The 22188-nt window shown below is 39.8% G+C and overlaps 1 protein-coding gene across 2 annotated transcripts; it reads left to right on the top strand.

Annotated features, from left to right (window-relative positions):
- Positions 1 to 1057: 1057 nt before the first annotated feature.
- On the top strand, positions 1058 to 19579 carry DHRS7 (dehydrogenase/reductase 7). Of its 2 annotated transcripts, none has more exons than XM_042989822.1 (7): positions 1058 to 1321; positions 8299 to 8451; positions 11504 to 11610; positions 12049 to 12288; positions 14809 to 14931; positions 16137 to 16352; positions 19355 to 19579. In XM_042989822.1, the coding sequence occupies exons 1-7, from the start codon at positions 1189 to 1191 to the stop codon at positions 19400 to 19402; spliced, it is 1020 nt and encodes a 339-aa protein (XP_042845756.1). In that variant the 5' UTR covers positions 1058 to 1188; the 3' UTR covers positions 19403 to 19579. The 2 variants fall into 2 exon arrangements, with proteins under 2 accessions (XP_042845756.1, XP_042845755.1); XM_042989821.1 differs by having other exon boundaries at positions 8278 to 8451.
- The last annotated feature ends 2609 nt before the right edge of the window (positions 19580 to 22188 follow it).

Raw genomic sequence — 22188 nt, 5'->3', positions numbered from 1 at the left:
CTTAACCGACTGAGCCACCCAGGCGCCCCAAAGCACCTTATTTTAAAACTCACTTATCATAAGAAAAATAAAACCCATATTGCAAAGGTAACAAGAGGTCAGCTCTTGAGCAATATTATACCAAGTTATAAGAGAGGTAAACAATCAGCCAAGATCCAAGTTTAGTTAGTGTACATCTTCCTCGGAGAATAAGAACCGTATCATCACAATTTAAACATTCTTACTGCTTTCACATGCAAGGGTAATTCTATAGGTCCAGGATATAGAAGTTTATAAACAAAGCCCTTGTCTTTCAGGCTGGACTCTAAGATGTGATAATTATAATGGAAACAATAAATAATAAATGAGGATGAATTCTCATAATTATAAAAGAATGGATTATTGTGTATGAACTACTGTGCCCTTTACATTTTTTTATTTAAACCTCCCTACTGTTTGTGAGTACATAAAGATAAATAATTTACTTAGGGTTGCTGAGGACGGAACCAGCTTGGCTCAGGTCCCCAATCCTGCTCCTAGATCTGGTGCTCATGGACAATCTTGGCCGAAACTGCACTTTCTCCTCCAGCAAGAAGGCAAGTGTCTTATGCAACATTGTTTTCCGTATTTAAATCAAGGGGCCAACTCCAGAGACCCGGTTAATTGGGGGTGGGGTGGAAAACAGTTTGATAGTTTGTTGGGTTTATTTAGTTAAGGAAGATGAGGACGGAGGAAGTCGCATTCATAGGTTGGACTCTTTGTGCTCTTCCTTTTGACACAACCCGAGCCTTGGAACTATATCCCCTCAAAACAACTGTTAAAGAATCCTTCTTGATATTACAAACCTTGTGGCTACGGTAGTACCGGCAGTACCGCCGAGTCTTTAAGTCACCCACGCCTGGCGTCTCAGCAGCAACCCTTCTTCAGGCGTACACGCAGGCGAAGCATGCTCAGCAGTTGCGCGGCACGGGGCACTGGGCGGGGCGTGCGGGCTTTTCCCGCCCCCTCCACGCGACCCGGGGCGCGGCTCCCAGCCGGGTGGTGCGGCGCGCCCAGACCGCCCCTCCCTCCTGTCCACTCTCTGGGCGGAGCCGGGGCGGTGCGGCTCTCCGGCCCGCGAGGAGGCGGCCGCGCTGATTTCCGTGCACCGCGCCGCGGCTCATACGGGTTCTGTGTTTCCCCAGGCGGGGCCGGGCCTGCGCGGCCGCAATGAGCTGGGAGTTGCTGCTCTGGCTGCTGGCGCTTTGCGCGCTTCTGGCGCTCGTGGTGCAGCTGCTGCGCTTCCTGCGGGCGGATGGCGACCTGACCCTGCTGTGGGCCGAGTGGCAGGGGCGACGCCCAGGTGAGGATCCGCAGCCGCGCCTCCAGAGTGGGAGGTCGGGTTCCGGGCACCCGTCCCCGCTGTCCCCGCCTCCCTCCGGGTGGCGTGGAGCTTCCGTGCTTTTCCCTGGGGCTGCCGGTGGGGGAGGAAAAAGCCGGGGCCCAGAAGGCGGGTCTGCCCCTTTGTCTTTCGTCCGGGTCAGGGAGGACATGCCTGGTTGCCAAAGTCAGAGGGCGCTGGAATGGGCGGGGCGCCCTGAGTGCTGGAAGTTCTTAATCAGGCTCCCAGGGATTCTGCTGCTGCGTGCGCGGACGACGATACCGAGAAACACTGCCAGTCCCCTGAGTTTGTACGGGAGCCTCCTTTCGAGAACTGGAGCTCGGTTTTTCTACATCCTGAAGTTGTTCCCTCATTCTGAGTTGTGAAATAAAATGAAATAACCCGGAGTTACCTACCTACCTACTTATCCCCCTAGAAAGACCTGGATTGGCATTTTGCCCCGAGATAGATCATTACAGGCACATTGAGGGGCATTCTGCCTATCCCACTTTCATCTGTGCCCTGCTTGAAATTTGGTCGTCGTTTACTACTGCATTCTTTGCGCTAAAAGCAATGGGCACCGCCCTTTACACACGCGACCTCCAGCCTTTACAGAGACTCTTACAAAGCAGACGTTATTGATCTTATTTTCCAGGTGGGGAAACCAATATTCAGAGACATTAAATGACCCAGCCAGAGCTAGGCTTTGGATCCATAAGGGCTCAGGGAAGTGGACTTTCCCTGGACCTAGTTTCCTGTGTGAAAATACCCAAAAAGCACGTGAGGAAGTTTACTTGGAAGTGATGGCTAGCAGTTCAGAAGATATACATTGCTTTCAAAACGGGTCTGGGAGGGAAGGGGAGCCATATGGCTTTCAAGGATGTCAAAACAGGTTCTTGAGGACCAACAACAAACCAACCAACCAACCAACAAAAACTTAGATGGTACAGTGTTTTGTGTCCCTTCAAAGCTCAGCTGTACCTGACAAAATCTTATTCCTTAGTATTTCATTTCTGTCGTTGCATTTTCTTGGGTATAACATCTGGAGTGCTGACATTATTGAGTTCATGGAAAATACACTACACCTGTGCAAAGTCAACGTGTGGCAGGCAGATAGATGGCTGGGATTGTCAGACCCTCTCTTGATCAGACCTTCTCTTGCCTGATGGCTGCCTTGTGGCTACTTTGTGGATATTTACATTTGATCCTGAGCGCTTTTATGTTAACTTGGACTTTGAGAATTACATACAAATAATTTCTTTTTAAAACTTAATTCTGTAGAAGTTATTTGATCCGTTAGTCATGTCAAGTGCTGAAAAGGGAAAACGTTGAGACAATGTCTGAATGAATAATAGCTAAATTACAGGTTATCGCATATCAAGCAAAAACTGAAAGTTAAGGTGACCAAAAATAATTTTTAAGAAATTCACTTAATTTTTTCAGTGTTTTACTTTGGCTGGAAAAATAGTTTTGAAGGATTTTAACATGCATTTAATTACATTGCTATTATTATTTACTTGTATAATTGACTAATTTGCATATTAATTTGATACATTGTCATTTATCTAAGTAAATAAATCACATTAAAAGTTATTCAGCAAATAAAGTTGTAATGTTAAATGGTGATGGCTTTTAAATTTTAAATTTTAATTTAACTTTTAACTTCATTTTTAAATTTAGTCATTCTTAAACCTGCATTGACTGAAGAGTAAGCTTTCTAGAACTCCTTTTATGTATAAAGCACAGATATATGTGAGGTACACAGTGTATCTGGAGTTACAATTTCATTGGGGGAGTTTTTTTTTTTTTTTTTTTTTTAATTTTTTTTTTTTCAACGTTTTTTATTTATTTTTGGGACAGAGAGAGACAGAGCATGAACGGGGGAGGGGCAGAGAGAGAGAGGGAGACACAGAATCGGAAACAGGCTCCAGGCTCCGAGCCATCAGCCCAGAGCCTGACGCGGGGCTCGAACTCACAGACCGCGAGATCATGACCTGGCTGAAGTCGGACGCTTAACCGACTGCGCCACCCAGGCGCCCCTCATTGGGGGAGTTTTTAAGAAAAAAATGACTAGAAAGACTACTGGAGGTTGGGGGCTGGTGATAATGAAACAAACTTAAAGGAACATGGAGATACACTCAGGTTCCCATCAGGTTCCCAAAACGGTTTAGATTGGAAAGATAGGCAGACTCTATTAAGGTAAAAAAAAAAAAAAAATTTTTTTTTAATAAATCCTCCTTGTCTTCTCCATAGGTTTATTATTTTTGTCACTTTAAAAAATAGACAATATTCTTATATACTACAGAATTTAAAGATACAAAAGGAGGGGCACCTGGGTAGCTCAGTTGGTTAAGCATCCAACTCTTGGTTTCTGCTTGGGTCGCGATCTCACGGTGTGTGAGTTCAAGCCCCACATTGGGCTCCTGACTGACAGTGTGGAGCCTGCTTGGGATTCTCTCTCTCCCTCTCTCTCTCTGCCCTGCCCCCACTTGCGCTCTCTGTCTTTCAAAAATAAATAAATAAACTTAAAATAAAGATACAAAAGGACTTATGGTGAAAAGTTGCCCCCAGCCACCAAGTATGCCTCTCTGGAGGCAACCAACATTTCTGCTTTCACATATCCTTCTAAAGAAACTCTCCATGTTCCCAAGCATATATCTTACATGGTGAAATCTAAGGGTGACTAATCATAGATACTGACACAGATCCAGAAAAATCCATGGCACAAGTCCAGAGCAGGAAAAGTTTCCAGCAGCAGCACATCTGGGGAAAACTCGGGTTTTTGTTGGCAGTAACCTCAATAGGAGTGAACTGTGAAATGACTGCCAGAAAAGATTAGGCAAGCCTGGGAGGCATGTAGTCGCTGAAGCAACGAATAGCAGTCCACAACAGATGTCTTCTGAATAAAGGCTTGTCTGTGCTGGCCTCTGTGCTGCACACTGGGGACACCGCAGTGGCTCAACCAGCCATTGTCCAGACCCCACGGGAATCCTGGATCCTTCTGCGGCTAGTTCTCTTCAATAGGAACATTGACCAGCTAGAGTTTGTGCAGTGGGGTGTGAGCCAAAGAGTGAGGAAACCTGAGGCCATGTCATCTGAGGGAAGGTCATAGACACTGGAGGTGTTTATTTAGCCTTAGAGAAGCAAGAGATGATGAGAGGATTTAGGGAAGACACGTCAGCTCTCTTCAAATATACAAGGGATTGTCATGTGCGAGGCATGCCTGATTTTATTCTTTCTGTTACCACAAGGCAGAACTGCTGCTGACTGCTGCTGGGTAGCAGAAATTGAAGGTATATCACAGTAGAAGAAAGAATCCTTGGGATGCTTGGGTGGCTCAGTCAGTTGAGCATCCAACTCTTGATTTCAGCTCAGTCATGATCCAAGGGTCATGGGAACGAGCCCTGTGTGGGGCTCTGTGCTGAGCGTGGAGCCTGTTTAAGATTCTATCTCCCTGTGCCCCTCTTCCCTTCTCATGCTCTCTCTTTTCTTTCTCTCTCTCTCTCTCTCTCTCTCTCTCTCTCAAAAAAAAAAAATCCTTGCCCCCCTTGAATGATTAGACTAGTCTAAAAAGGAGGGGGTGCTTTGGAGATAACTAGCTTCCTCATTCTGTGAGGGAATTAAGTAGACATTAGTCCGTGCCTTGAGAGAATTCTCAAACTGGGTTGGGGGTTGAACTGCTAACTTTCCTTCCAGCTCTGAGGATCTGCTTTCAGAGACTCTGTAGGGGAGACCATGATTTCTGCTATCTTCTGTGGAATTGGTAAACAAGAGTTGGTGCTAAATACAAAAGCTTTCCTCTCCATGGTGGGAAGAAAGGGGCCAGAAGTGCAGGTATACTAAGGTACACATGAGCTAAGGGGTTTTCATTGTTGGTTTTAAGTAATATTTGCTTATTGGTGTAAAAATGGAGAAATTTTTATTCTATGCTAGTTAGTAAATAGTTACAAACAACTAGAGTCACCCTGTAGACTGAGTATTGCAGAACTTTGGAACAGTGAGTAGTCAGTGAGTGAGTAGATGATTATTATCTGAATATACACTCTACCATTCCTGATGAAGTTCTCGCTTGTGCATTTCCGTAAAAGTACATCATGTGATGGGAAAGAATTACAGCCTAGACATAGTATTCAGGATGGTTGCAACCTTAGTTCAGATATTTACATGAAACCTTTTAACTGAAGACAAGCTATAGTTTCTTGAATGGCTAAGAAACAGTTGGGTTTTAAAATATTGATCATATTCTCACAGTTTGTAAAATCGAGCCCCATGTCCGGCTCTGTGCTGACGGCACAGAGCCTGCTTGGCATTCTCTCTCCCTCTCTCTCAAAATAAATAAATAAACTAAAAAAAAAATGAAATAAAATATTGATCATTTTAAAATGTGAGCACCATAGGCTAGTGGTCAGGGTGTGGACTTTGGAGCTAAATGTACCTGGGATTTTTTTTAAAGCTTATTTATTTATTTTGAGAGAGACAGTGCGCATGCAAGAGAGTCCACCACTGAGGGAGGGAGAGAGGGAGATAGAGAATGCCATGCAGGTTCCGCTCTGTCAGCAGAGAGCCTGATGAGGTGCTTGAACTCATGAACAGTGAGATAATGACCTGAGCTGGTATCAAGAGTTGGATGCTTAACTGACTGAACCACCCTGGTGGCCCTGTACCTGGGCTTATATCCCAGCTCTCCTAGGGTTGTTGGGTGTTTACTGAATAGTTATTGATGGAGTTCTTTCTATATTCCAGTCTCTGTGCTAGGCACTGAATAGTGAACAAGGCAGATAGGGTCCCAGTTTTAAGGGAATTTACAGTCTAGTGAGGTAAATTAATGTCTGTAATCCTCAGCTTCCTTTTTTATAAAATTGAGATAATTCTTATTTCATGAATTTCTTGTAAGGGTTTTAATAAGGTACTGTGTTTAAGCACATAGGAAATAATAAAAACATATAAAGCCTTTATAGTTAGTAACCCCATTGCCCCTTGCTAGAGAAATTAGAACATACATTATTGGGTGAATATTCTATGTTTTGCTGCTGAAAAGTCTATTTGTTAAACACTTTTAGCAATAGTGAGTTGACATTTTATTAAGCACTGAGTATATGTCAGATACTGCTCGGGGTACTTTACTTACTAACTTACTTTTCTCAACAATGCTTTGAGGGAGGTTTTGTTATTAATCCAGTTTTCCAGTTGTGAACATTAAGGCACCAAGTTCTCACATGGGGGCATTTCACTGCTGTGTGTGATGGAGCCGGGATTTGAACCCTGGCAGTCCAGAGCTCGTACTGTTAACCCGACAATTAGGTTTTAGACTTGTTTGACTAAAACAGTAAACTGATTTCCTGATTTTAATGTTTATGATCTAAAATCAGAGCTTGTACTGTTAACCCGACAGTTAGGTTTTAGACTTGTTTGACTAAAACAGTAAACTGATTTCCTGATTTTAATGTTTATGATCTAAAATCAGAGGCGTGTGGGGCACCTGGGTAACTCAGTTGTTGAGCATCAGGCTCTTGACTTCAGCTCAGGTCATGATCTCACAGCTCGTGGGTTGGTGCCCCAGTTTGGGCTCTGCGCTGACAGCGCTGAGCCTGCTTGGGATTCTGTCTCTCTCCTTCTCTCTTTTCCCCTCCCCTGCTGGTGCGCGCGTGCATGCGCGTGCTCTCTCTCTCTCTCTCTCTCTCTCTCTCTCTGTCTCCCTCAAAATAAATAAATAAACTTAAAAAAAAAAAAAAAAGCCCAGGTACATCTAGCTCCTCCCCTGCAATTCAGATAGACAGTGGCTCTCATGTCCTGCAGTGCAAATAAGCTTTTCATTGGAGGAAAGGAGAATAAACCACTCTTTGGTTTAGAGCTGTAACATTTTTATAGTTTTTCACAAGAACATGATTGGGCAAGCAGAGTACAGCATTTCATTTCTCTATCGTGTGCATTTAATCTTGGGTGAACTGTTATTCTCCAAGAAGAAAGCTCAGGCCTTTGAGGAGCAAGCACTTTTATAAAGTGACTTTTAATTGATAGGCATCAGATATGATTGACAAATGAGGAAAACAAAAATCCAGAATGATACCACCATACCTTAGAGTAGAGCTTGGTATATTCAGATTCATCATCAATACCTCCATTGCAAGAAATTAGAATAATAGAATTCAGAACTGGATGGGACCTTTAGTGATCATCTTATCTGAATCCCTCATTTCATGGATAAGGAAGTGAGAAAGCAATTCAGATAGACTTTTTATTCACTTAGACTAATTTTTCTCAATTGAATACATAAATAAATAGAGCCTGGGAGTCAGATCATCAAGTTATAAGGCTTGTCCTAGAGTAAAGTCAGGAAAACTCACCCAAGAGTCGGGAATATATAATACAATGTGTTGATAACTGTTACTAATATATTTGTATTCATGCTTTTTAAAAAAAAATTAGGTAGGAGGTGCTTTCTGAGGATATTTAATTAAAAAAATTTATATCACTTTATTGAGGTATGAGTAGCATAAAAACTACATATTTAAAATATACAACTCAGTGAATTTGAGGTAGGTATATACCTGTGAGAACATCACCAGAATCAAGCCCATAAATATAGGATAGTGAAAAAAAAGTTTTTTTATTTTAGAGAGAGTGTACAAGCAGGGGAGAGGGGCAGATGGTGGGGGAAAGAGAGGGAGAGAGTGAGAGAGAGAGAGAGAAGATCCCAAGCAGGCTCTATGCTGAGTGTGGAGCCCTATGTGGGGCTGGATCCACAATCCTGGGATCATGACATGAGTCAAAATCAAGAGTCAGATACTCAACTGACTGAGCCACCCAGGCACCCCTAGGCTATTAGAATTTTTAAACTCCGCACATTATGTCTTCATATTTTGTGGTATTGTTTAAGACTGTCTTTTTGGTAATCTTTGATTTATGGGTGTAATCCAGAGCTTAGTTTCTGCCCTCAGGCTGCACTTATTTCTCACTAGAATGGGAGCTGACCGATATGGTGGTATGGGTGACTGGAGCATCGAGCGGGATCGGTGAAGAGCTGGTTTACCAGCTGTCTAAACTAGGAGTCTCCCTTGTGCTGTCAGCCAGAAGAGTGCAGGAGCTGGAGAGGGTGAAGAGAAGGTGCCTTGGTGAGTAAATCTAAAACCACAGCAGCTTCCTGGAAATCAACCAGAATTCACATTCAAATACAATTTTGAGATTTTTAGAAGTTAAGAGTGGGATTTTCCTGGGCATATTATCTGCTCTGGTTCCAGATACTCCAAATGCTTAGATCCAAATTCTCTTTCTTTGGGCATCTCTTCAGTAGCTGCTCTTGCCCCTTCCTTTTCTTTTCTGATGCCTTTCTACTTTTCTTCTTCTTTTTTTTTTTAAGTTTTTATTTTACTTCTAGTTAGTTAACATACAGTGTTATAGTAGTTTCAGGTGTACAATATGGTAATTAACACATACATCATCTGGTGCTCATCACAAGTGCACTCCTTAATCCCCATCCCCTATTCAACCCATCCCTCCACTCCCTCCCCTCTGGTAACCATCAATTTATTCTCTATAAAAGAGTCTATTTCTTTGTTTGCCTCTCTCTCTCTTTTTGCCCTATACTTGTTTTGTTTCTTAAATTTCACATATGAGTGAAATCATGTGGTATTTGTCTTTCTCTAACTGATGTATTTTCCTTAGCATAATACTCTGTAGCTCTACCCACATCATTGCAAATTCTGCCCCTTGTTTAATGGATTTATTTGTTTTGTGGGGGTTGAGTTTTTGTAAGTTCTTTATATATTTTGGATACTAGCCCTTTACTGGATATGTCATTTGCAAATATCTTCTCTCATTCTTTTAGTTGCCTTTTAGTTTTGTTGATTATTTCTTTGGCTGTATGGAAGCTTTTTATTTTGATGTAGTTCCAATAGTTTATTTTTGCCGTTGTTTCCTTTCCCTTGCCTCAGGGGACCTATCTAGAAAACAGTTGCTGCAGCTGATGTCAGAGAAGTTACTGCCTGTATCCCCTTCTAGGATTTTGATTGTTTCATGTCTCCCATTTGGGTCTTTAATCCATTTTGAATTTATTTTTGTGTATGGTGTAAGAAAGTGGTCCAGTTTCATTCTTTTGCATGTTGCTGTCCAGTTTTCCCAACACCATTTGTTGGAGAAACTGTTTTTTTCCCATTGGATATTCTTTCTTGTTTTGTCAAAGATTAATTGACCATGTAATTGTGGATTTACTTCTGAATTTTCTATTTTGTTCCATTGATCTGTGTGTGCCTTCTATTTTTATTTTGTGCTGACTCTTGATATTAGAGACTGATCACGAATTCTTTTAAATGCTAGTGGATTTTCTTTTTTTTTTTTTTAATGTTTATTTATTTTTGAGAGAGAGAGAGAGAGAGAGAGCGAGCAGGGGAGAAGCAGAGAGAGAGGGAGACACAGAATCCGAAACAGGCTCCAGGCTCTGAGCTGTCAGCACAAGGCCCAATGTGGCGCTCAAATTCACGGAACTGTGAGATCATGACCTGAGCTGAAGTTGGGCGCTTAACCAACTAAGCCACCCAGGCACCCCGAATGCTGGCGGATTTTCAGTGACCACGTACTTTATACTTTTGTCTTAGAGAAAGAACAGTTTGGTTCTTATATATGGCATTCATGTGTGTAACCATAGAAATTTAACTAGAAAGGATCCTTCTTCATTTTGCTGAAATAGCAGATATTAAAGTCATATGGGACACTATAAGATTTTTGTTATAAAAATGAAAGAACAAAAAAAATGAAAGAACAGGAATTGAATTAGGTTTTAAAATGCAGCTTGAGGTAATATTCATATAGGGAGCAACAATGTTAATTTTTTTTTAATTTTTATTTATTTTTAATTTTTTTTGGTTTAGGTTTTGGTATAGATGTGTTCACTTGAAAACAAGTTATCAGGGGCGCCTGGGTGGCTCGGTCGGTTAAGCGTCCGACTTCGGCTCAGGTCACGATCTCGCGGTCCGTGAGTTTGAGCCCCGCATCAGGCTCTGTGCTGACAGCTCAGAGCCTGGAGCCTGTTTCAGATTCTGTGTCTCCCTCTCTCTCTGCCCCTCCCCTGCTCATGCTCTGTCTCTCTCTGTCTCAAAAATAAATAAACGTTAAAAAAAAAAAAAAAAGAAAACAAGTTATCATTTGTCATGAAACAGTACCTAAAATGAGATAATTTTGAATTTTCAAGCAGACCATTCTTTGGGTCATTTCTCTACCTGTCATTCTTGAAACAATTTTCTTTCAGTTTGCTGATGGAGTTAACCATGCAGAAAAGAGAGTCAGTAGCAAGGCCACAAGGCCTCTTTCACAATATTGCCTTCAGAGGCCTCTTATGCTTTGCACTGGGACACTTCCTCTGGCTGTTGAGACTTGCAAGTTCTGTACTGGCAGAAATGAACCATGTCAGCATGTGTCTGCTAGACTAAGGCTGACTTTTCCTTTTATCTGTCAGATCACTGGTGCAAGCATTTCCATTTCTTTTTTTAAAACAGTTGATGTTTCACAGCTTAACAGTTTGTCCATAAAACCTTTGTACCTTGTTTATTTTCTCTACCTGCCTTTCTTATTGGCTTTACTGGTTGTATTTCAAAACGTACTCTTTTGATGAGTAGTGACAGAAAGGGCCAACATGTTTCTCGATTGGCAATTTGAGGGTGTCCTGTTCCATGTTTGCATCCCTGAATCCTTGTCTGGAAGGAAGCTTCTGTGTGTCATGTGACTGGGTTAACTCTGAATGTCTTACTAATGTGAAGCATAAATTGTTTTTATGTTTTAATGTGTGTAAAAGAGCAACTATACTTTCTGAGCCTATAATGAAACAAATATATCTCTGTACTTCTAAAGAAAAAGCTCTAATTTTTTTTTTTTAGCTTGTAGTATAATCATGGTTTCTTGTAGAGTCTGTTCCAATGTTACACTGTCCGTATTCAAGTTGAAGAGAGCCATACTACTTCCTGTGTACCCAGCCAGCTTTTTGTCTGATTAGATATTGCCTTATTACTGCCAGTCCTCTTGGTCACTGAGAGAAATTCTTCCACAAGGCCACTCAGAAATGAGTTTTTGCCAAGTCCAGTTATAGGGTGGGTATTAAACTTAACACCAAGTAGCCAGAAGCTTGATTGGACTATCTTACAACTTCTGCACTAATTTTTAAATGTCTTTATTTAGAGAATGGCAATTTAAAAGACAAAGATATACTCGTTTTGCCACTTGACCTGACTGACAGAAGTTCCCATGAGGCGGCTACCAAAATGGTCCTCCAGGAGTTTGGTAAAGTAAGTAGCCATTTTGAATTGGTAAGTCTTGCTTTGAAATAGGTAGCTACAAAAGAGATTCCTTTCTTTGTGTGCTGTCATTTAAAGGATTTTAGGCAAATGGGTCCATGCAGTGAGATCAATGCCCATGAGTCTTTTATACTTTAAGTCTTTGGATTTATGTAATTAGTACTTTCCATACCTTACTAAGTACTAATTCCTTCATATAGAACAAAAGAAGGTAAAAATTCACTGTGACTTTTATTTTTATGATGGGAAATTAATTCCGTAGGTGAATTGTGGTTTTTATTTTATCTCTTTATTGCTGACTGCTAGAAATTCACCATTCCATTCCAATGATTCTTCAAGTTAACAATATAACCAGCCATCCCTAAGAATTGTATCAGTCCATTTACAGGTCATCCCCAAAGTGCCCCTTTTCTGATTTTATTTAACTAGATCGACATTCTGGTCAACAATGCTGGAAGATCTCAGCGTTCTTTGTTTGTGGAGACCAGCCTGGACGTCTACAAGGAGCTAATAGAGCTTAACTACTTAGGGACACTGTCCTTGACAATGTGTGTTCTGCCTCACATGATCGAGAGGAAACAAGGAAAGATTGTTACTGTGAATAGCCTCCTGGGTATCATATCTGCGCCCCTTTCTAGTGGATATTGTGCCAGCAAACATGCTCTCCGGGTAAGACTGCTCAAACTCAGCTCTGATCTAAATATGTATATGGGAGATACGGCCATTACTGCAAGAGGTCATTGGAACGGGTCAGTGATGTAGGGGAACAGCAAGAGAGACCCAAGGAGACCTTGGGTAGAGGACATCCCCAGAAGATGCTAAAAAATACTTGAATCTCACTCGCCTCTTCCTAATTCAGCAAACATGTACTGAGTACCGACACTGTGCCATGCTGTGCATAGCAGTGGATCCTGGGGATATAAAGATAAGAAATGGTCCCCACCCTAAAGAAGTGTATAGTCTGCTCAACATGTCACCCTCATCCTCATTTCTATCACATCTTCATGGAAACTCTACCCCCCATTTCTTCCGCACACACTTGATGTACTTACCCTTCCCATTTCTCTGACTTCTTTCTCCTTCCCTGTTGTAGTTGGCATTTATTTTATCTAGTCTAAGTATATTTGCATGTCAGAAGTAGGAGCTCCCCGCTGCATGATTAGACCTGGGCTTCGTATCCCTACTGGGACTAGTCTTGACCCTATTTACTGTGGCTTCACTGAAAGAAGAAAATCCAGTCAAGGCAGAGGCTGGGAGAAAGCTTGATTTGGGCTACAATAACTTACTAGCTGTGACTATAGAAACAAATGACTTTTTAATATTGGCTTAAGAATGGATATGAAGAAATATTATTAAACTGTAACATAGAACAAATTAGATCCTAAGGCCAGTAGGAGACACATAATTTATAATTAATGCTGTTGAAAGTCAGCATAAGTGGAATGTTTCGCTGTTGGAATAATGAGATGCAACAGCTGAATGGCCTTCACAGAGTCATGAGGATCTGAAGCTTTGGTTCTTTAGGGTATCCTCTTTCTGCTGTGGAGAGAGACGGTTGCAGAGAGTGATGAAACAGATTGCTACACTGATGATTTCCCCATATTTGGTAATGGGGTAGTAGTCACTTCCTGCAGAGCAGATGGGCAAGTCTCAGGCAGGTGGATGAGGGAAGGCAGCCCACTATCTTCCTGACATGCAGAGTGCTTTCACTAAAATGCAACCTGAGCTATCTGGCCTGCCTTCCAGGACTCACTGTTTTATTACTGGATTTGATCCTGTTATACAGTGTGGCAGGTTGAGACTCCAGTTAGTTAAACCAGTAGCTGAACACTAGGACTAGGAAGTACTTTTGGAAGAACACATTTCCTTCCCTGATTCCCAACAAGCTATAGAGTGAATTTATTTATCACTGAAAAGTTCACACACTATACTAGATGTGACTTCAGACAAGGAGAGGTTTAACATGATGTATTGGCTTTCATGGTGTCCTCTCTCCTCTTTTGCTGTAGAGAGGTTAAGGATACGAGAGTTCATTGATTTACAAAGACTTTTTTCATGTCCATCTGAGGCAGGCACTTTGTTGGTCCCTGGCAGCGTGAACCCTTATAGCTGCTATTTGTTAGTGGTTGGCATTAAGAGCTGGTAACTGTTTTAATGTTGGATCACACTCCAGATTAGCTGTTTAGGCGTTTCAATACTTATCTCAGCTGATACCAATGTAATCTTGGAACATTTCCTAATTTAGGAAAAGAGAGGAGGGGAAGTAGATGTTTACTCCCTATTTGTTCAGAAGTAGCCAGTATCTTCAAGTCTAGAGGGTCTAGCTTGTTTTTATGAAAGTCATTGAGGAAGCAATCCTATTACATTTTTAACCAGCCACGGACTCGCTTGCTAACCCTAAAAATAAATGCTGAAACAAATTGTATGTTAAAATAGTCATATAAATAGAAAAAGTTGACTTCTTCCTCTATGATAATTTCTGTCAAGTATTTAATCCCTCTTGCTCCCTCTTGCGCCAGCAGTGGCACTTGAGACTGCTTTGAGGGACAAAAGAAGCAGGGAGATGGGGACTGGTGTGGGGAGGGTGTGTCAGAGTCTCCGGGGATAGTTTTTCCCCTGTCCTGCGCCTACCGTGAGACATAACTCGTGGTGTCAGCCACCACTGCCAGAAGGTGTCAATTATTCCTACCAGAAGATGGTGATGCCTGAGGATGCCTGTTCTAAATTGCCCCCAGTCTTTTTTCTAGTGCTTAGTTATTTTTGAGAGGGAAAGAGAGAGAGGGAGGGAGAGGAGAATGTGAGCAGCGGAGGGGCAGAAAGAGAGGGAGAAAGAGAATCCTAAGCAGGCTCTGCCCTGTTAGCACTGAGCACGACATGGGGCTCGATCCCACGAACCGTGAGATCATGACCTGCACTGAAATCAGGAGTCAGACCCTTAACCGACGGAGCCACCCAGGCGTCCTAGATTGCCCTTAGAGTTAAAAATGTTTAATAAACTTGCCCAGTGAGATTTCCTGTCCTTTACTTGGCATTTAAAAACATATTTTGATAATGTGCTAGTGTCCCATATAAAAAGTTGAAGAAAAGTAATGTCGTGCTAATAGCAAACATGAGATACATGTATTTAATTTTATTTGTTGCCCTCTTTCTTTGTTTTTGTTTTTTTTTTTTTTGTTTTTGGCCTATTAGGGTTTTTTTAATTGCCTCCGTACTGAACTTGCTACATACCCAGGTATAGTAGTTTCTAACATTTGTCCAGGACCTGTGCAGTCAAATATTGTGAAGAATGCCCTGTCTGAAGAAGTCACAAAGGTAAAAAACTTCTAGTTGGAGAATAATTTGAACGCTTTAGTAGTTATGTATTGGTATTGCATCACTGTGCTTAGAATTTTTTCTAACATATTACACTATGTTACTGTGTTATGAATTATTTGCAAAACTTAACTCATGGCAGTAGGACCGCTGTTAAGTTTAGCTGCTAGTGCTTTAGCATTCAGTTTTAATAAAGGCTAAAGAAGTTGATAAGATACTGCTTATAAGTAATCCACTATGATGTGCGCTATCAACATTTTAAAAACTCAGTTTCTATCACTTCACAAATTACAGCAACATTGAAAGGATTTGTGTGGCTGAATTTTAGCACATTAAATCTTACTGGGATTTTAAAGAAGAGCTATGGTGAAGGAGCTTAGAAAAAGCCTGGCTGGATTGCAATAATTTTAGGTTAGCTTCACCTGTGCCTGACCACACGCCTGTGCTTCCCTCAGCTCTTGGACTGCACATGGTGAGTTGGCAAGTGGATGACAAATTTCTTGCGATGAGTCCAGTATCACCTAGTGATACAAAATCCCACTAAAGACCGTGAAATTTTCCTCCTTCTCCACGAAGATCAATTTCTGCTGAGACATAAATCTGTTTATGCTTCTGTGTAAATGTTTACAGATATGATTTATATTTTCACATTTTCTGTGAAGACTGTAAGGTAAACTAGAAGCAGCATGCTGTTTTGGGAATCAAGTGACTTGGAAGATCTGGTTACTGCTAATGATCTGTGTGAACACAGATGAGTTACTACCTTTATGGGCTTCAGTTTATTTATTTGTAGAATGGTAGTGTGTTAACTGGATTAGCAGCACCAGATTTGTTCACTATGGACTCCATGGTTTATAGAATTTCATTTGCTAAATATATGTATTAGTAATTTATTTAAAAATCTTTATTGCTAAATTGATATATAATTTTCATTAAATTAAAGGGGATGTAAATAAAAGCAAAGAACCTTCATCTTTTATTTAGCCTGCATGATCTTATCTGGTCATATATGATTTGTCTAAGGCTTTTTGAAACATTACAGTTTATAGACACCCATCAGTACCAATGACGTCTTCTAAGGGGCATGAGGTCCCAGTAAAAGCGTCAACTACATGACCTCTGAGTCCTTTATAGCTAAAAAATTTTGTGAAATATCTTGGATAAATACTCAGCATTCACTTACTTTTTTTTTAACATTTTCTTAGTCTGTAGGCATTGATGTAGCCCAGTCCCACAAGATGGTGACCAGTCGTTGTGTGCGGCTGATGTTAATCAGCATGGCCAATGATTTGAAAGAAGTTTGGATTGCGGATCACCCTTTTTTATTAATAGCATATTTGTGGCAATATATGCCAACCTGGGCCTGGTGGCTGACCAACATATTAGGGAAGAAACGAATTGAGAACTTTAAGAAGGGTTTGGTAAGACAAATTTATACAATTCTTAATACATATCAGTCTTGTAGAAAGTATGAAATTTTTGAGCGCTTGAAAACTTTTCTTACTCCCCATCAACTTTATGACATAAATACGAAAGATATAAGAAGTGTTGTATTCCCCAGGCATATCTGTTGGTTTACTATAAATTACTACTGGTCTTAGAAATTTCTACAAGGTAAAATCAAATCAGAGATTGTCATTTTATCTTCTAAAAACTTACTGATTGACCAATGTATGTCTTCTTTCTCCACTGTTTTTCATCACAAATTCCTACCTGGTACCATCTCCTTGGAATGATAATGGCCTCCCCTCCAATTTCTCTCCAGGATGAGGCCTCAGCCCATGCTTTACTCTGTCAAAGCACTTACCATGCAGTGAAAAATCATGCACTCTCTCTGTGTAGTGCTGGTTCCTTTGGCCTCATTCTGGAAGCACTGTGCACATGAGATGTACCAAAATGTCCATGTCTGAAAAAATATGGTGATTGTTCATTCTTTTGGCACTCATTCCTACAACTAAGTGAGGAATATTATGATCTATTTCTGAGAAAATTGTGACCATCACAAGAATTTAATGTTTGAAGAGCAAGAAAATGTAATGAGTTAAGCCAAAAATTATGGATAGGATTATGCAAAGAAAGGCTATTTCTGTGGATGTTTTTTATTGTGAAATTATTTTCAATGACTACTACGTTCTTTTAGAAATGTTAGCAGGGATTGATATATAAAGAGCATTATTCAGTGGGAGCATACCATATGTATCATTATATAACCTTCCACTATTTAAGCAGTCCACAAATTGTTAGGCACTTAATTTGTTCCCAATTTTTGAAGGATCCTGAAAATAATTAGTGAAAAAAATAAAACAAAACAAAATGCTTAAAGAGACTTAAAGGTTATAAAACTTCCATGATGCACCAAGTCCAGAGCTTGAAAAATGAAGGGGCTATTTATTTTCTACTAAGTTGTAATATGGACGAGTTTGCTTGGTACCAAGCCATTTATAAGTGTTTTGGTAATGTTGGGATGTGGTAGTGTGGGTTGGTTCTAAAGGTGGGGCTTCTGGGGCACCTGGCTAGCTCAGTATGAAGAGCATGTGACTCTTGATCTTGGAGTTGTGAGTTTGAAACCCATGTGGGGGTGCAAAGATTACTTAAATAAAACTTTTTAAAAAAAGGTAGAGCTTCATCAAAGATTTACATCTGAATTTCAAATTTGGAGGGTAGCTGGTATAGTGGTATTGTGCCCAGTGATGGATAAGAGTTGGGAAAGAAGGTCCTCAGTATTAGGGAGGTGATAGCTCTCTGATTAAGATCATGGAGCCTCTTACCAGGCTACCTGGGTTGAAATCCCAGCTCTGTCCCATGACCTCATCCCTCAGTCTCAGACTTCTTTTCTATGTCAATCTCCCCAGCTACAAAATGGAGACTAATGATGCACTTAGTCATAGGATTGTCACAGAGATTAAGTGAGTACATGGAAAGCCCTTAAAACACATCTTGGAATGTCCTGCTTGTTAAGTACTAGCTGTTAATGTTTCTGTTTTGATGGTAGCAGGATATTTAACTAATAGATAAAGATCAAAGAGTTAAGCAATAGGGTGGAGAAAGAATACATTATAGAAATTACTTTTTTGAGGGATGCGGGAGTTGGGGGGACCGGGGCTAGACTTTTGGTGCTATTATAATAGTTGTACTCTTTGGGACATCCACAGGAATGTGAATTTGTTTCCTTTATAGATTATATAACTGTAAAATATAGACATTACTCAGTAAGTCAAGCATTCGATTACATCTAGACTTTGCTAAAATGATGGCCTTTCTCTTCTTACCACCATCTTTAACATATTGCTCATTACATGGGTCTTGTTGCTAATCACTTTTTTTTTAATGAGAAACTGGGCATCCTTTCATTTCTGAAGACCATTTCTGAGATCAAATTCCTCATTCTTTATGTAAAACCATATAAACTTTAAAAAATTGTTCACTTTTTTTTTTTATGGTTTTCTCCTCCTGCTTCTTTTCTATTATTTTCTATTTGCTTATAAGGCATCTATGTTAAGATAATGCCAGTATAGCTTATCCCAAACTGAATGTACTTGTTGATAATACTTGAGTTTGTTTCTATTGTTTAGGGTGGGAACATTATGTCTGGAACTTTGTTTTTATGAATATATATTATTTTCCAGGATCAAGAACAATAGCTGCACTGAATTGTTACATATTTTTTTGTCTTAGTGCAAATTCTTGGAAGTAGTAAATGCATATCTTCCCAAATGAAATATCACATCTCAAGGATTATTGGGTTGCCTCGTTTTACTCTTTAAGCAATGTACTAGAAATAACTAGAAATAATTTTAGAGTTATCTGTCAGATACTTCAATCCTAAATACCCTGACCTATTCTTTGTATTTATTAAGGCAAGTTAGTGTAGGTATGATATGCTGGTCTAGAAGAGTAATAATAGAGATTTCAGCATTTAAGAAATGGCATGAGCAGATGCTAATCAATGATGTTTATACCTGATAGAGGAGATAATGATACTAAGATATGGAGATATGATACAGAGATATGTTTGTGTAGATCTAGAATTCTCACTATGATTTCTATTCTAATTTAAGCCTTTGCCCAGGTTTTATAAGGATTCTTTTTTTTTTTTACTTTTTTTAATGCTTATTTATTTTTGAGAGGGGTGGGGAGGGACAGAGAGAGAGAGAGGGAGACACAGAATCTGAAGCAGGCTTTAGGGTCTGAGCTGTCAGCACAGAGCCTGACGTGGGGCTTGAACTCACCAACTGCGAGATCATGACCTGAGCTGAAGTCAGACACTTAACTGACTGAGCTGCCTATGCGCCCCTAAGAATTCTTAACAGTGAAAAATGATACAGCTTTTTTTTTTTTTGTAAAAACAAACAAAACAAAAAACAAACAAAACTGGGGTAAATATACAGAGAGAGTGATTCATGTTACTGTCTCTCTGTTACAGGATGCAGATGCCTCTTACTTTAAAACCTGGAAGACAAAACATGACTGAAGGAGGAGTACTCGCATTTTTTTTTTTTAAGCTACTGGAGGGAGAATGAAATCAGCAATCTTTATATACTGAAGACTAACTTCTGATTTTACTTTTTAATAGATACAACTTTCAACATGTAATAAATAATAGAAGATTTCTATGAATCTTGCAATAAAGGTATTAACACATACCACATTCTTGGATTAAAAAAAGCATTTTACTGTAGCATATATACTTAAAATCTAAGTTAGCAGAATGCTAACCAAATAATTATAATAACCCATTAAACGTAAACGTATGGAACATTACACGAAACAGTGTGGGGTAATGAGCAGATATAAAGAAGTATCTGAAATAGTCCTGTCTCTAAGATCCTTACACTCTTAGAAGAGCTGATGGGTCCAAATGCCTATAGTTTGAAACAGTTGGTAGGGCTCATAGCAACCCTTATTCAACATCTGTCATACGCCACTTGCTGTTCTAAGTTGCTTTGTATGAGTTAATTCGCTTATTCTTCATAACAGCCTGCTAAGGTATGTGGTTTTATCCACTTTTATAGAAGAAGAAAGAGATGCTCAAAGCAAGTAGGTATATTGCTTTCCTAAAGTCACACAGCTAGTAAGGGGTAAAGCCAGGATTAAACTCAGCTCAGGAAGACTCCATTGGCAACTCCTTATTTTAGTTATTATTATTAATTTTACTTTAATCTTCACCACTTTACATTAGAAAACATATATAGGCCACAATAGAAAATTAGCAAATATTCCTTGACAAGAAAAACATGTTCCTTTTTTATGAGCAGTTAATAGTTTAGCTATAGTCCAAATAACATAAATAAAATAACTAGAACATTTGTTGGGTAAGTTGGAGGCCACCCTGGTGGCTATCTTTACAAAAGGGGGAAGGTGACAGAGGTACACCATGGAGTACAGCAGCCATGGAATAAATGAACACATAGCAACACTGATCTATCCTAGAAGCATGGTGATGAGTGGAGAAAAGTAAAGAACTACAATAACATAATTCTGTTTACATACACTTAAATTTATGTGCTTAGAAGGTAGTGCTCATTTGGAAGAAAACACAGTGAAAGATAAACATTAGATTACTTGAAATGGTAGCTTAGGATGCGGAGGGCATCGAGGGTGCAGTGTGGGGATAAAATACACGAGAGAACTCTTGCACAACCAGTGATGAAAATGGGAATTATGATTAATTGAATACACTGCACCTGGGGTAAAAACAAAAAGATGAATTGTTGAAACAGTTCTAGAGGACTGCAAAATAACATTGTCATATGGCATGGAATAGATTGTAAGCACAAACAGTTCAGAAAAGGGAGAGAGGTGCATATAGAGTAGTGTGAAATGAATGTGATAACCACTACACCATGGAAACCCCTCCATCACATTTAGAATAGTGTGGAAGTCCTTTGTGGAGAAGGTGGTCTGCACTGAACCTTCAAAGGGTGGGATTTACATGAAGGTTTCAAGAGATTGGAGTCCAGGTCAGTTTTGTTTTATTTGTCATTGAATCTCCAGACCTTGCCACTGTGCTTGCCAGTGTTTAGGGTTTGCTGAGAGTATGCCAGACCTCCACAATGTCATGGATGAAAACTCCTAGACTGAAAATAGCATGGTATCGGGATGAAGGAAAAATGAATTCAGTTTGCTCAATTGTTCCAGCCAATGAAGAGGCTTAAATAAATTAAAATTATCTTTAAAAATTCATCTGTTTGGTGTTTTTCTATGACATGTATAAAGACATGCTTTTCTGTGTATAAACCCTCTCTTCCTTGGTCTTTTTTGTGAGCAGCCCTAAATGGAAAGGCAGCTTTTTGTCAAAGTTCATTTTGTCAAAGGTAGTCACGAGCTGTGAAACCCAAGTGTTCACATACTGACTTTTTAAAAAGTGTTTATTATTTTGCACTGACCCCTCATTTCCTAGCCACTAACTCAAATCACCCTTTGAAATAGGAAGGAAACTGTGTGCTTATTCTATCAATGCTGAAAGTGGGGCAGAGATGGGGTTGTGCAAGGTGATAGTTGGAGATTTGGTTAGAAGAGTTACCAGTAGAAGCTATCGCTTTAGGGTTAGTCTGCCCAACTACTGGGTGCACAGTAATTCACGTGAGACCTCAGTCACAATCAGTTATTCAGAGGCTGAATAAACATATCCTATTAAATAATAAACATTATTTCTAACACCTCTATGTAAGTATAATTGATAAAGTATACATAAAGTATAAGTTTGATATGTTTTGACATATATGGCCACACTTATGAAATCATTAGCTCAAAAAAGAGAGCAAACATCAGCCCCCAAAGTTCTTTTGTGACCCTTTGTGACTATTCCCCCTGCCTATCTCATCCCAGGTAACCAATGATATACTTTGTCACTATAGATTTGTTTGCATTTTCTAGGGTTTTATATGAATGAAATAGTAGTTTATACACATATACTGCTGGTGGGAATGTAGAGTAGCACAATTGATTTTAAAAAGTTTGGCGATTTCTTAAAAGTTAAACGTACACCCCATATGATCCAGCCATTCTAGTCCTTGATATTTTCCCAAAAATGAAAACAGGTCCATATGAAGACTTGTAAATGCATGTTCATGACAACTTTTACATAATAGTCTCCCAAATTGTGAAAAGCCAAAATGTCCATCAACAGATGAAAGGAACACACAAACTGGGAACTATTCCATATAATGGAACAAAAATGAATGACCTACTGATACATGCAACAACATGTATAAAAATATTTATAAAAATAAAGAAGCCAGAGTATCTGAGCCTGGA

Source organism: Panthera tigris, chromosome B3 (genome assembly GCF_018350195.1).
Source record: "Panthera tigris isolate Pti1 chromosome B3, P.tigris_Pti1_mat1.1, whole genome shotgun sequence".
Taxonomy (NCBI): domain Eukaryota; kingdom Metazoa; phylum Chordata; class Mammalia; order Carnivora; family Felidae; genus Panthera; species Panthera tigris.
This window is presented reverse-complemented; position numbering and strand designations above follow the sequence as displayed.

What these genes read in the sequence shown, in the direction of transcription:
- DHRS7 (XM_042989821.1), top strand. Translation starts at nt 1,189, where the DNA reads ATGAGCTGGGAGTTGCTGCTCTGGCTGCTGGCGCTTTGCGCGCTTCTG. An exon ending in TCCTCCAGGAGTTTGGTAAA is followed by an intron (nt 11,611 to 12,048) that starts GTAAGTAGCCAT and finishes TTATTTAACTAG; the next exon opens with ATCGACATTCTGGTCAACAA. An exon ending in CCAGCAAACATGCTCTCCGG is followed by an intron (nt 12,289 to 14,808) that starts GTAAGACTGCTC and finishes TTGGCCTATTAG; the next exon opens with GGTTTTTTTAATTGCCTCCG.